Below are 13,323 nucleotides of genomic sequence, written 5' to 3' on the forward strand. Positions count from 1 at the left end.
TGGGGGCTGAAGTAGGAAGCGAACCCCGGGATGAAGTAGGGCAAGAACTGGCCGCCCAGGAAGGAGGCGGGGTCGCCAGCGATGGCGTTCTGTAAAGCCTGCAGCTGAGTAGGGTCCACGTGCGTTTCGCCTACGACTTTGCCCAGCACTGAAAGAGCAGATGAGATTTTTTCCTCTTTTTTGGGGTGTTTTTCCGCTTTGGTGGCCTCTAATTCCTCCTCTTTGATTTTTTTGACCTTGTTCGGCTTGGTTTGCTTTTTCTCGGATTCTTTGTTCTGCGGCTCGGTCTGCTGTCCTGACAGAGAGGATGGAGGAGGAGGAGGAGGAGGAGGCGGTGGAGGTGGTGGAGTCTGCAGCAAAGGTTTGGTGGGGGCACTGCTGAGAGACAGGGCAGGAGACGAAGTAGCTGAAGTAGGAAACCCAAGCATGCCTGCACCGGGAGGTGTTAAAGCTGAAAACAATAAGAGACATGCCCACTGTCAGTGCACGGAAGACTGATGCTGAACCCCTAAACAGAAGTCCCTGCCGACGTGGGCAGTGTCCGAAAAGACGTATTACACACACCAGGAGACGTCGCCCGCACCAGCTTTTCTGAGTTTATCATCTTTCTTCTATTGGTGTTAACCCCCACCACGACTCTCAGGAATGCCATCTACACGGTTGAGCAATATTTTACTCTGAAAACAAAAGGCTCCCATCACATGAAAGATAGACTGTTAGAACAAGGACATCATGGCGACCAGCAGTTGGGTACTCCTAACTGACACTCTGCAAGATTCCTACTCTGTTCTTTACTGTAACCAATTGTGATTGTACCTCTGGAAAGGCGGGCCCACTGGTCCTCCACTTGAGCAGTCTGATAATTACCACATTCACGAAAAATAATTAGCTATCAAGTAAAATGAAGTCCATCTGCCTAAGTTCCAGTAGGAAAACAAATTTGTGTCAAATAAAGAAGGGGATAAGCTAATTAAATAGCAAAAGTAAATGACAACTGATGACACCGGAAAACAAGTAAGTGTAGTCACAGCTCTTCTTGACCAGGACTGAGCATGGTGAGGTCTGATGCCATTGTTAAGTGTACAGGTTAAGCTGCTCATTACCATCCGGGCACTTTGCCTAACAGAGTACTTGATAGGGACTGAATGTATTAACACTCAACTTCATCACCCCCAAAACATGCTGCGTCTAGGTTTGCTGGTAGTATGCAAAAATGGCCCCCACCCCATTAGAGAAGGGAAACCAAGTGCTCAGTAGGCAGACACACATAGGGTAGAGTATGACTGGTATTGAAACAGAAGAGATCTTTGCTGGATTTCAAGTACTCGATCTAATGCGGTGGCTAGTAGTAAGGTATTACGAAGCCATTTTTATAAACTGGAGAACTGGGTGAGAAACTAAGACAGCTCAGGATAGAAAAGGGAATTGTAAAAGTCTGTGCCTTTCTGATTTTTAGAGGCAAACACAGTTGACCACCAAAGGAACAGACTGGAAGCCTAATTGGGTGGTGGTTCATTCCTGAAGGAGGGAAGGCTCACCACCAAGTGATCAGGACAATGACCATGATGGAGACCCACTGGGCTGATGGAAGAATTAACTGGGAGAAGGCGAATGAAGTTTAAGTTATTAGTGCATAGCTAGAGAGAAAATGATCGTAAGAGATAAGACAACCATCTTTTAAATACTGGTTCAAGTCTTAACCTCTATGAGAAATGCAACAATTGAGTGTTCAAAAATGAAAAATGACACAAAAACTATGTGTTTCCATTTTTTTAGCTAGAAAAAACTTTAGTTTCTTGATTGGTCTTTATGCAATGGAGAAAGCTTGTCTTAGGCTTAGCATCCAGGACACACTCAAGTCCTCAACATCACACTCAACTTGACCCTAATCATGATCATATTACTGTCAATTAGCCTAGCTTATTACCGGCTGCTCTTCTTAGTAACCTTACCACAGCCAACTCTTCTCCGACCTGCTTTGAAATAATTTCTGTGGTTGTATCAGTAATAGTCTCTAAATTTCCATCATGTTAGAGAAGGGTCTTTCAATATCCTCAATAGTAAGTGGGGGCAGATGCTAAAAATTCCATTTTTCTGGGGGAGAAAATCGAGTCCTAGGGCTGTGCAATGACTTGACAGAGAGAAATCTACAACTTGATGGTAGATGTGTGGTAGGGAAGCTAAATATTATAGCTGCCACTCAAATTTGTCTTCCTGTCTAATTGGATCAATTGTAAATGGCAAACTATGCAAATATGGAAAAAACAACCCTTGAAAATAATAATATTGTACATCCAAGAGAAATATAGTGAGTATCCACATTTTACAGAAGAATGGCTAAAATATTTGAAATAAATTTAAATGAAAATGGCTTAAGATTTCCCAGGATATAGTAGCAATGAATAAGTAAATCCCCAAATCTTTAATCCAATTTAGTGTGATAGACTTCTTAGATTCATGGGACTTAGCCTTAGAGAAAATGGTAAAATAATGGAATTGCTTTTGGGGATCCAAACCCACAACTCCCTTGCCTTTATTCCTACACTATGATGTCTGGTGTCTTGATCTTCTTTCTACTTCCCTCTCTATACAATTTTATTTGCAAGGAAGAAAAAAAACCACCTCTTATTGAAAAGGATCAATATATACTAGAATAGATAATCTGAGGTTTCTTCCTGCTATGATATTCTGATTTCATGATATTCTATGCTATTTTCCACTACACACTTAACAGAAGATAATGGACTAAGTCAGAAGAATTAATATCTAATTACAGAATTTCAGGCATGAGTGATTCAGGTAGAAGAAGATTCACTGAGGACAGGAGATCCTTCTTTGCACTGTTAGAATGATATTATGTTGGTAGCTAGCTTCTTTTGCTCATTCATAAAGCCAACCTTAGTTCTGGGTCTAGTAAACCCAGACTTCATACTCAGTAACTGCACGCCCTCTCACCTGAGGGCTTTCCCCCACTAAATCTAAGGAAATTGGTGGCTCATCCCTCTGACATGAGAATTTAAGACAAGAGAAATTGTAATGAACTAAGACCTAAAAAAAATAGCAATACTAGTTAGAAAGTGAGTAGATAAGTAGTGAATTTTTAGCTCAGGCTTTCCCATCAGATGGGGGTCTACAAATTCCTATCCAGAGGTCATATAGTGAAATAATGAAAATTTTTATTACAATAGGAATAGGAATAGGAATCCCAACTACTACAGTCAAAGACTATAAGCATTTTAGGAATTCAACATCTTGAGGAGTGAGTCAAGTTAAACGATCAACTGTTAAGTAAAAATGTTAAGAAAAGAGAAACAGACCAAAGATAATGAATAATGTACATTGGGGCTACGAGGAAAAGACACAAACTTATAAAAACCGGCAGTCAAAAGTTCAGCTGTCAACTGATATATGAAAACCAGAAATAGAAGAGAAAACTGAATGGTAATCATGATACAAAATAAGTGGTGGTGACTACAAAGATGCATTCTTTCCTGTTCCCTAACTCTTACTCCAATTCTTTGAAATTTCACTGAGAGATGGAAGTTTTTCTACAGATAATCTCATGCTACCATCATTTTGTTTGGTTTTGTTTTCCCGAGACAGCTTCATATTCCCGAAAGTCATGCTTCCAAAAGAAAATGCCTGTCTCACGATTAGTGTAGATGTGTTCTCTTTTCCCCAAGTTTCTTTGATCTAGGTCTCCCAGAGGGAAAATCTGCTCTTGAAGTGAAAAATAAAACTAATTATGTACACGGGCCAAGGACAATTGTGCCAAAATTATTAAAGACTTACTTGCATCTAGATTTACCCCAAATGTGCTAGTAAATTACACTGAAGTATGAGAAAAATGCAAAAGGCATGTTCTAAAGTTCCATTTAAGGAAATGGGGTTAGGCAGTTTTTCCAAAAACTAATGGATCATATAAAAATCAGACACTGCTTAAAACAATAAAGGAAATCAGTTAAAAATTAAAAAATCAAGTTATTTTCCTATTCCTCTTGAGCAAAATGCCAGAAGAAGCTAACGTCCTGAAGGGTAAAAATGTAAAGTTTTCTAATTTTTTCCGGGTGTTAAGGCACATGATTTTCTATTGACATTTTCTCTTTTTGCATATGATCATGATAGAAAATGACAAAAGTTAGCAGAAAATAATTCCTTTTATTAAAAAATGAGTGCTAGTAAGCAGTGCTCCCGAGCACAGGGCTGAGTCATTGTTCAGGAAGCAGCAAACATGATGGGTATTACTCTTGAAAGATCCGTCTTTGTGATCTTGACAGACTAAATAATTTGAAGATTTCCTGAAAGTAAGGTAAGGAAATTTTATGAGAATTAAAGCTGCTAAAATACAACAGCAATTCCACCCAAAAAAGAACAAAATGGGTATTTAAATCAGGAATTTAAGAGGTTGGTAAATGCTAAAACTGAACATGTATAATGCAATTAAGTCAATTTTGGGGGTGCAGCCTTTGCAATCAGACATTACTTACTTTATGACATATCTCATTCAGTGGAGTCTCTTTGTAGTGATTTGCTTAGGAACAAAACCTTGAAATCTACCTTTAGAGGGATGGGGTGCCTTTAAAATGAAGACTTTTCCATAACTAAATCCCATTAAATAATGGGCCCAAGATGAACATGTCATATTGTCAAAGTTTATCCATGTAGATAACAAACTGTTAGAAGAGCTCAGGGCACGTGAGAAATACAAGAATATTCTACTTAAGAAGTAATTTTCTCCTTTTGATTTCAAGTAGCTGGGATGTCTGTTTCTCCCATTAAGCAAAGGAGATACCTGTTTGACGAAAAATAATACAGTAGAAAGATGCTGATAGAAAGATGGAGAACCACAGTTCTACTCCATGAGGTGATTAAACTCTTCAGCATGACCCACCACAGATAAATTAACCTAAAAAAGATGTGAGCGCAAAGTGTGGGAATGCAGGCTCGCCAGTGGGATCCTGCTGACAACTCTGCTGTGCTAACATTTAAATTCCATTACAAACAAAGAACTAATTTAAGAGGAATTGCAAATTCCAGTAGGTATGTTCATGGACCTTTCTTTTTATAACACTCTAGTCTGTTTTGGTCCATGATTTAATGAAGCAGCAGATACATGGCGCTGGGTTCCACAGTACCAGATGCTTTTTGAGACAATGCTCCCTGAGGAGGGCCTGCCTCCAACATCTTCTCACAACTCTGATATTTACAAAGTGTGCCCATATTTCAGGGGGAGGATGTAACTTATTTTTATGGTGCACAGAATGAGGAGGAAGGTTAGGCTGTTTAAGTATTTCATAAACACCTTCTCTCTCCTCCCTCCTGGCTTTGTTCAATACAGGTCCTCTGGGTACCAGTTTCAGAGTGAAAAACCCAAAGGGCAGTCAGCAAAGGACCCAGTGTCCACGCAAAGGCCTTCTGATCCAGTGGAGAGAAAAATAAGATGCACTGACCACCACTTGTGGGGGGTGACTACACAGGCGTCATCAATCAAAGCTGACTTGTGGATTAAAGGTACAGTTACTTGAACTGTTCTCAGCCCAAATTTTACTCTATTTTACATAACTGTAAAATTTACATGAAGTGTTCATAGGCGTTTTCCACATTAGACATGTGGAAAGACTATTTTACATAACTGGTCATACAGGAGTTTTTTCACTTAAGACATTTTTCTAGGTGTCAATTAATAATCACAGTGATATATAAAGAGACTAGAAGACTAATACATCCATAGGCAAAAAAAAAATACAGCCATCGAATTATTCTTAAACTAATTATATTTGACTTAATTGAAAGGTACAAACAAAACACATAATTGTAGCTTTAATATTTAAGGCCCAAAGAATATCCAGATAATTAAGCCCAAAGAATAGGAGTGGGCAGGGGAAGGTAGCTGGTGTGATAGTTCAAGGAAAGGATGTTGCAGAAATTTTCTTGGTAAAATTCTTTCTATGTGTAGAGCCATTCTGTTTCTCTCTAATGCCAACAAGTCATTCTGGACAGGGAACCAGAGAAGCTGGCAGTGGCTAAGCAGTCACGTGACATCGCTGTTTTCATGTCTCCCAAGCTAAAAGTTAAAATAGGAATATCTCCCAAAGGCATATTAAAATAAAAATTGCCATTAAGAGAAGGATAACATTGACAAGTTTAATATTTATGTAAAAGTCCAATTTGGGAAAATGAAAAAAGCTTTCCTTTTGTGCTTTGGAAACTTTCTAGATAGTATGTAATTGGTTCATTCTAGATGTGTCTTTGGAATGTCATGATTTCCTTTTAGAAAGAAAAAAAATCACTGTAATTTAGAAAATAAAACAGACTTTAAAGAAGAAATGAGAATCATTTTTTTCTATTTCGGATAACATACAACGTTTGTTGTATGTTTGGCTACATGACTGCCTACCACATTATATTCAATTTTTTTCAACCTGCTATAATTAGCTACCTACACTTACTCACAAAATCGGAACTGTACAAACTGCACTTCCCTTCATAAACAAGAGAGCTGGATTCACCATCTGGGATTGCCTCAAACAAGTTAACCATTTTGTTCTGTCTTAATCATAAATCTTGGCCGAGGGTGGTGGTAGAAAGGCATGGAGTAATATGAATTTGTTTCTAAGGTTGAGAATTTACTTAAATAGTAAGCAACAATGGCTGCTACAAAAAGCAAAATCATATAGCAATGCTCAATTACAAATTGTCACAGAAGTCATATTTTTAGTAGTTAAACTTTCTATATATATTAGCTTTATTACCTGCGAGGTGTAATGTGGGGGAATTCCTGTATCTAGAAGACCCCCAGCTTTTGAACTTCCTGTCATTCATGGGGGGAAAAGACCCCAAAAAGCACAAAACCAAAAAAGAAAAAGTCTCCCTTGGAAATAACATAAATTAAGATGCCAATTAACGTATTACTTAATGCTTCATTTTCTTAGTATGTATCCCAGATTTTGTGCCACTTGTGTGTACTGAAATGCCATTTGAAATTGGTTTTGCAATGAGGATATAAAAGGAATGTTTCTATGACATAAAGATGTAATGATATTAATGATATATTTCTGGCTGATCTACCTGGTCTTTATTTTTCTGCCTACGTTCAGGTTGGCTTATTAACTATGCCACTAAAATATATATTTCAAATAACTTAATGGTTTTACTTACTGAAATTAAGAGAGATCCAATGTCTCCTGTTCTTGGTACAGGTCATTGGCTGCCTAATATCACTTAATTAATTAGACTGACTCTCCTTGAAATGACTTACTGTTTGAATTTTGTGGAAATCCAGGCAAAGAGGATGGACCGTTCATTCCAGGGAGAAGGACTGGGGGAAGGCCGGGGAGTCCTGGATAGGCTGCTGGCAGACTGATGCCATGAAGGGAGCTGCTGTCCATCACGCTCGGCTGCTGGACCGCTAAGCCCAGCACATCTGAGGCTTTCTTGATCCGGTCAAGTTCTTGCTGTGCCATCAGCTGTCGAACGGTTGTCGGGGCCAAGTAATCTTTCTCCCGATCAAGCTGACTCCCAACGGTCTCCCTCACTTTTGAAATGTGCTGTTTGGAGAAAATGTGATCTCTGATGGACAAGCGGGCAGAGTACTTCACCCCACAGAGGGTACACTCTGGTTTGGTGCCTTCCGTTCCACTTTGATTGATCATGAAAGGCTTCCCTATGTTGATTTTAAATTTCTTTTCCTTGGCCCTGGCATTCTGGAACCACACCTGGACCACGCGTTTGGGCAGACCAATCTCATTCCCTAGCATTTCGCACTCTTGCATGGTTGGAGTTCGGTAGTCACTAAAGCAAGCCTTGAGAACCTTGAGTTGAAGATTGCTCATTTGGGTTCTGAAACGCTTGTGACCTGGCCGATCGTTACTTTTGGATTTAAAAGGATTGCTGGATCCAAATGGGTTTGGCGAACTCGGGTCCGCGATGCTGGACGTTTCACTGCGGTCAGCATTGTCGTCAGGGTCATCGGTGATATAAAAGCTTTGGTCGTGGTCACCGTCTTTATCGTTGAAAGGTATCGAGGGGCTGGTGAGAGAAAAGAGAAATTTTTCCTCGCAGACCTCCGTGGTGGGTGTGGTTGCTGTTTTGGGCAAAGTGTCCAGCGTTTTCGGCTCTTTAGGGGATAAAGCTGGCTTCACATCTCCGGAACTTCCTGTGGTGCTTTCCATCTCGGCGTTCCCCTCGTCTCCAGTGGTGGCGTCACTGATGGCTGTGTTAATGGACGAAGTCTCATCAAAATCAGTCTTATTCTGATCATACCCGGCCTCTGCAGGAGGGGCATTTAAATTCTCCACATCCTCGGGGCACTCTGCTTTAAAAGAAGAAGGGCTCAGAAGATTCTTTGGCGACAGCTCTGCTGTTTTACTCACTGGCGTTGACACCGTAGAAGCCAATTCATTCTCACTGGAGAGATCAATTTTCGTCAATGGCAAAGAGGGATAATCAAAATAAATGTATTTCTGCGGACTGTCTCCCCCATCTTCCGCGGATATCAAAGGGCTTGGGGGCAAACTGTAACCTGCCTGCTTTCCTTCATTCCAGTGCCGGGAGCGAATGTGGCTTTCCAGGGCTGACTTGGCCTTGAACAGGGCTCGGCAGAACGGACACCGCTTATGGGACTGGGCCGGGCCCACCGCCCGGAACTGGCCTTTCCTTTCTCGCGCGCGCGTGTTCTGGAACCAGACCTGCACGACTCGTTTCTTCAGCCCTACTTCGCGGGCGATATGATCAAGCATCTTCCGGGTAGGATTGGAATCCAGTAAGTATTTTTCATAGAGTATTTCCAGTTGCTCCGGGGTGATGGTGGTTCTCAAGCGTTTATCACGGTGCTGGTCCTCGCCGCTGTTCCCGCCTTCCTTCTCACTGCAGTTGGTGTCTTCTTTGTCATCCAGTTTCCTTTTAAGGGAAGCGGCCACGGTGGCGGGCGCGGCGGCGTGCGAGGCGGCGGTCTGCGGGGGCATCTGTGTGAGAGAACCACTCAGCAGCTGTCCCGTCATCAGCGGGTTGTTGGGGTCGAATATCATGTAGGGCATGTCCATGGGCCGTTCCAAGAACGGAGAGTGAAGGAACTGGTTTTGAGCAGCGAGGAAGTGCATGTGCTGGTGCTCCTGCCAGAGTTCCAGAGTCGGGAAGGCAACTGTGCACTGATCACATTGGTATTGTAGTAACTGCGGAGGTAGACTGTTCTGGAGAGAAGTCATGGAAATCTGCAGTGGGCTGGAGGGGACCGGGGTCTGAGAGGCCGAGGGAGGTCTTCCGAGAAGTTGGGGTGGTTTCGGCGGCGGTGGCTGCGGCTGAGCGGCCGAGGCCGGCGGTGGGTCTGAGGAAGTCGATGCTAGTGGCAGGGCTGGTTTGATGCCTTGAGAAGGGGGCGAGGGGTCACTCTGCTTTGGCTTTTCTGTGGGATATTCAGGTTTTGGCGACGTCTTCTCAGGTTCTGGTTTGGGTGATGGAATCAGCGGGGTACTAGTCCCGGAGCCAGAACTTACCGCGGGCGCAGGCGCGCTTTTGGCTGCGTCGGTCTGGCCAGGCGCCGTGCAATGCTTGTACACCACCTGGTCCGTGGCGTCCATGGAGTCTTCGGTTTGGCTTTCGTCTTGGGCATCGTCGTCTTCGTCCTTGTAACACTGCTTTTTCTGATGTGTAATCAAGTCAAAGATCCGGGGGAAAACCACATTGCACTTCTTACACTGGTACTGCATGTTGCTCGTTCGAATATACCGCTCATTAGTGAGTTCTCTTTTTTCATTATCTTTAGCCTCTGCTTGATTCTCGTAACTCTTCCGGGCCTTCTGACGAGCATTCTGGAACCACACAACAATAACCCGGGTGGGCAGATTGAGAACAGTGGAAAGTTGTTCTATTTCATCATCTTTCGGGTAAGCGTTTGTGTCAAAGAAGTCTTGAAGGACCCTAAGCTGGTAGTCAGTAAACCGGGTCCTAGAAGACCTCTTACTGAAGGATGCATCCGATTTGTAAGGTTCTAAAGAGGAGGGCTGTGGGTCGATTCTGATATCTTCCAGAACAGTTATGGGAGGGTTACTGAAGTTGTAGGGTGAATCCTTGTTTCTCTGCCGCTCCTTAAAAAGCGTATTTCGAAACCAGTGCTTGATGACTTTCTGAGAGAGACCAGATTTCTCTGCCATTTCCTGGATCTGCTCTTCACTCGGAGAATTATTGATGTCAAAATAAGCCCTCAGAATTTTCAGCTGGTCATCCGTAATCCTCGTCCGCGGGCGTTTGAACTGAGAATGCCGCAGGAAGTTGGGATCCAGCCCGAGCTGCTGCTGGCAGAGCTGAGTGAGGTCGGCCGAGAGCGTGTCCATCTGGGGCAGCTGCAGGGCGAGCTGGGGAGGAAGTGCGGGGTGCTGCACCGGCTGCATCATGATGGAGGGAAAGAGCGGCAGGTCCAGAGACACGGGCAGCTGGACCTGCGGGGGCGCGGAGGGCGGAGGGGGCGGGGGCGGGGGAGGCGGCGGGGGCGGCGGCGGGGGCGGCGGCGGCGTGGGCGGCGGGGCCTGGAGCGGGGTGGACACGGAGCCTGGGAGTTTGACGGGACCCAGGGCAGAAGGCTGCGGAGGCGCCGTTGGCAGCGGGGGCGGCGGGGGCGGCGGCGGCGGCGGCGTTTCCGGAGAAGATGGAGAGATTGGATAAAGCTTGTCATAGGCCTCCCGGTACTGACGGGCAAATTTTTCTAGGGCTCCGTAGGGAAAAAACTGGCCGTGCACGTGTTCTTGGTGACTCTTGAGAATAAGAACGTTGGAAAACAACTTCCCGCACGTGCCGCATTCCAGCTTCTCCGTGTTGTCGCCGTCGCCACTCTTGCCCTTCTTCTGCACCTTCTGCCTGTTCTCGTTGTACTGAATGACCAGTTCGAAACCGAAGTTTTCCAGTAATGCTTTGGCTGCGTTGCCTCTGGCCCCTGAAGCGATTCGGGGCGGCAGGACGGACGGTTCCAAGGATTTCTGCTTCTTTCCGTCTTTGCCTTCTTTGAGCCCTTCCCCTTCACTTATAGATTCTTGCTTTGGCTTGTCTTGCTTTTCGGTGATCTCTTCCGCCTCCTTGTAAGAAGGTGCGTCTTTCGCAGCTGCTGCGCAGTCGGCACTGGCCGGGGGCGCCTGCTCCTGTTTCAGTGATTTGCTTGCCTGCTGCTGCTGCTGCTGCTGTTTTGGGGGCTGCAGCTGGGGCTGTGTGGCCTGGTACTGTTGCGCTTGTTGCTGGAGTAGCTGGAGTTGAGTTTGGCCAACGTGATGTTGTTGGGTTTGAATCTGCTGCTTCAAGTCTTCAAGCAAGGACCCGGCCATCCCCGCCATGCCGGGCATCCCAAATGCCGCAGAGCCCGGCAGGCCCAAGTCCGGCCCCAGGCTGAACTCCGTCCCAGGGATGTAGAATGGGAAGAGAAACTGAGGCTGCTGAAACTGCAGCAGCGCCTCGGGGGTCATGGGGAAATGAGGCAGAAAGGCGGGGTTGAGAAACTGAGGCTGAAAGAACGCTGCCTGCTGTTGCAACTCGTGTTGCAGCTGCATCTGAATTTGTGCTGGTGACTGCGCTGGGTGGTGGGTAGGCTGAGCAGAGATTAATTCTGGAGTTGGCTTTTTATTCAATTCTTTGGCATCTAAGTGGGTATCTTTGCTGCTGGCTGCAGCTAAACTCATGGACTCTAACATCCCTTGGCCGGGACTGTTCATGCTGGCTGCCACGCCGTGCCCGCCGGTTGCATGGCCGCTGGGGTCCAGCTTTGCAGCCCTCGCCTTTGTCTGGTGGAGCACGGACCTCATGTGGATTTCCAAGGTCGAGCTTTGGCTGTATGCCACGTTGCAGATGCTGCACTTGTAGGGTTTGTTATCTGTGCTGCTGTTGGTTTCTTGAGGAACGGGACTGGAGGCTTCCTGCAAGACCTTTTTCAACTTATGCAGGTGAGACACTGAGTTATAATGGACCAAGAGAATGTTCTTTTGGGTGAACGACTCTTTACACACTGTACATTTATATGGGCGAGATGGGTCGAGGAATTTTTCCATCGTAAAATTTGGCCCTTTTCTAAAAGGTAAGGTCCGCTTTGGTTCAGAGCCCGTGTCGTCTGGAATAGAGCTGCTGTCACTCCCTACAGGACTTGCCTTGCCTTCGTGGTCCACCTCGTAGTCTCTCTCCATTTCCTGCTCGAGGGCGTGGTCGTCCTGGGCCATAGTTTCAGTCTCTGCCCACAGTTCACCATTCACGGGCAAGGAGGCATATAACTGCTGAAGCTCGGCTTCGCTCAGTTCTGGGTGGCCTGCTTCCAAGTGTTTTTTTAAAGCCTGGAATGTACGGAAACTACGCTGGCAGAGATTACACATCGTCGCAGCCCGAATCGCGTGATACTGGGAATGTATCTGAAGCTTTTGCATAGTCTTAAAAGCCAAGCTGCAGTGGTTACAGCGATACTTATAAACGTGGCGGTCCGACACGGAGAGTGGTTGCCTTTTTTGCTGTTCACTTAACTGATCTTGCAGTGGGTCGGAGATTTTCATATCCTTACTGCTGTTCTTATTCCATTCCGACACGTCTGTGGCTTCTTTCGTTGGTTTCTGCTCCTCACTCTTTACTTCCATGCTAGCCTTGGAAGCGTCAAGACCCGCCATACTTCTGTCATCCATTGGGCTTTCACCTGCAGGGAAGGAGGCATAAGCATCACTGATGGGAGGAGGCAAGCCCACACCTTAAATGCCAATAAACCTTGTCAAGAAAGGTTTCTGCTTCATTGATTCTTTGAAGAAATATTTATTGAGCAGCTACTGTGTGGCAAGCACTCTTGTGGGCACTAGGGGTATAAAGGCGAATAAGAAATCACCCTTGACCTCAAGGAATTTCAAGATAGGGAAGAAAATAAGTCGGAGGTAATTAGAGTATGCTACAAGCAGTGTGATACCAAGGGCCATAGTGTTCAGGAATTGAAACACACAAAATACTCCTGATCATTGACACTGAGGTCCCCCAAGGGCAGTTTACAGGTAACCAGATATTAAATATGTCTTAGAAATCATGGCTTCTGGAAATCCTGTACTTTTTTTTCCTGTGTTTTTCTTTTCTTACTTTCTTCCCTTCCTTCTTTTTTAATCTTTAATAGTAGTAATACTGGAGCACCACCACGGATGCAGCCCCTGGGTGTGTCTTCCACAGATCTTGGTCAGAAGGTGGCATACCTGAATATTTCCCAGACCCCTCGGCTGTGACAGCTGCAGGTGTGTCCCGCTCTGACTTCTCAGAGGCAGCTGCTGGCAGTAGCAAACTATTGGGCATCATTACATCAGGGACAGGCACCTGTGAAAACCAAAGGGGGTC

At 44.9% G+C, this 13,323-nt stretch overlaps 1 protein-coding gene across 1 annotated transcript in view; it reads right to left on the reverse strand.

Moving 5' to 3' along the window:
- The window catches only part of ZFHX4 (zinc finger homeobox 4), a 173,211-nt gene that overhangs the window by 1,090 nt on the left and 158,798 nt on the right, over nt 1–13,323 (reverse strand). Inside the window, exons 9-11 of the mRNA XM_072951784.1 lie at nt 13,185–13,302; nt 7,259–12,649; nt 1–451 (exon numbers count right to left, since the gene is read on the reverse strand). The exon at nt 1–451 is cut by the window's left edge and continues 1,090 nt beyond it. Coding sequence (XP_072807885.1) covers nt 1–451; nt 7,259–12,649; nt 13,185–13,302 — 5,960 coding nt within the window. The remainder of the gene's footprint in view (nt 452–7,258; nt 12,650–13,184; nt 13,303–13,323) is intronic.

This window comes from Vicugna pacos, chromosome 29 (genome assembly GCF_048564905.1).
Source record: "Vicugna pacos chromosome 29, VicPac4, whole genome shotgun sequence".
NCBI lineage: Eukaryota > Metazoa > Chordata > Mammalia > Artiodactyla > Camelidae > Vicugna > Vicugna pacos.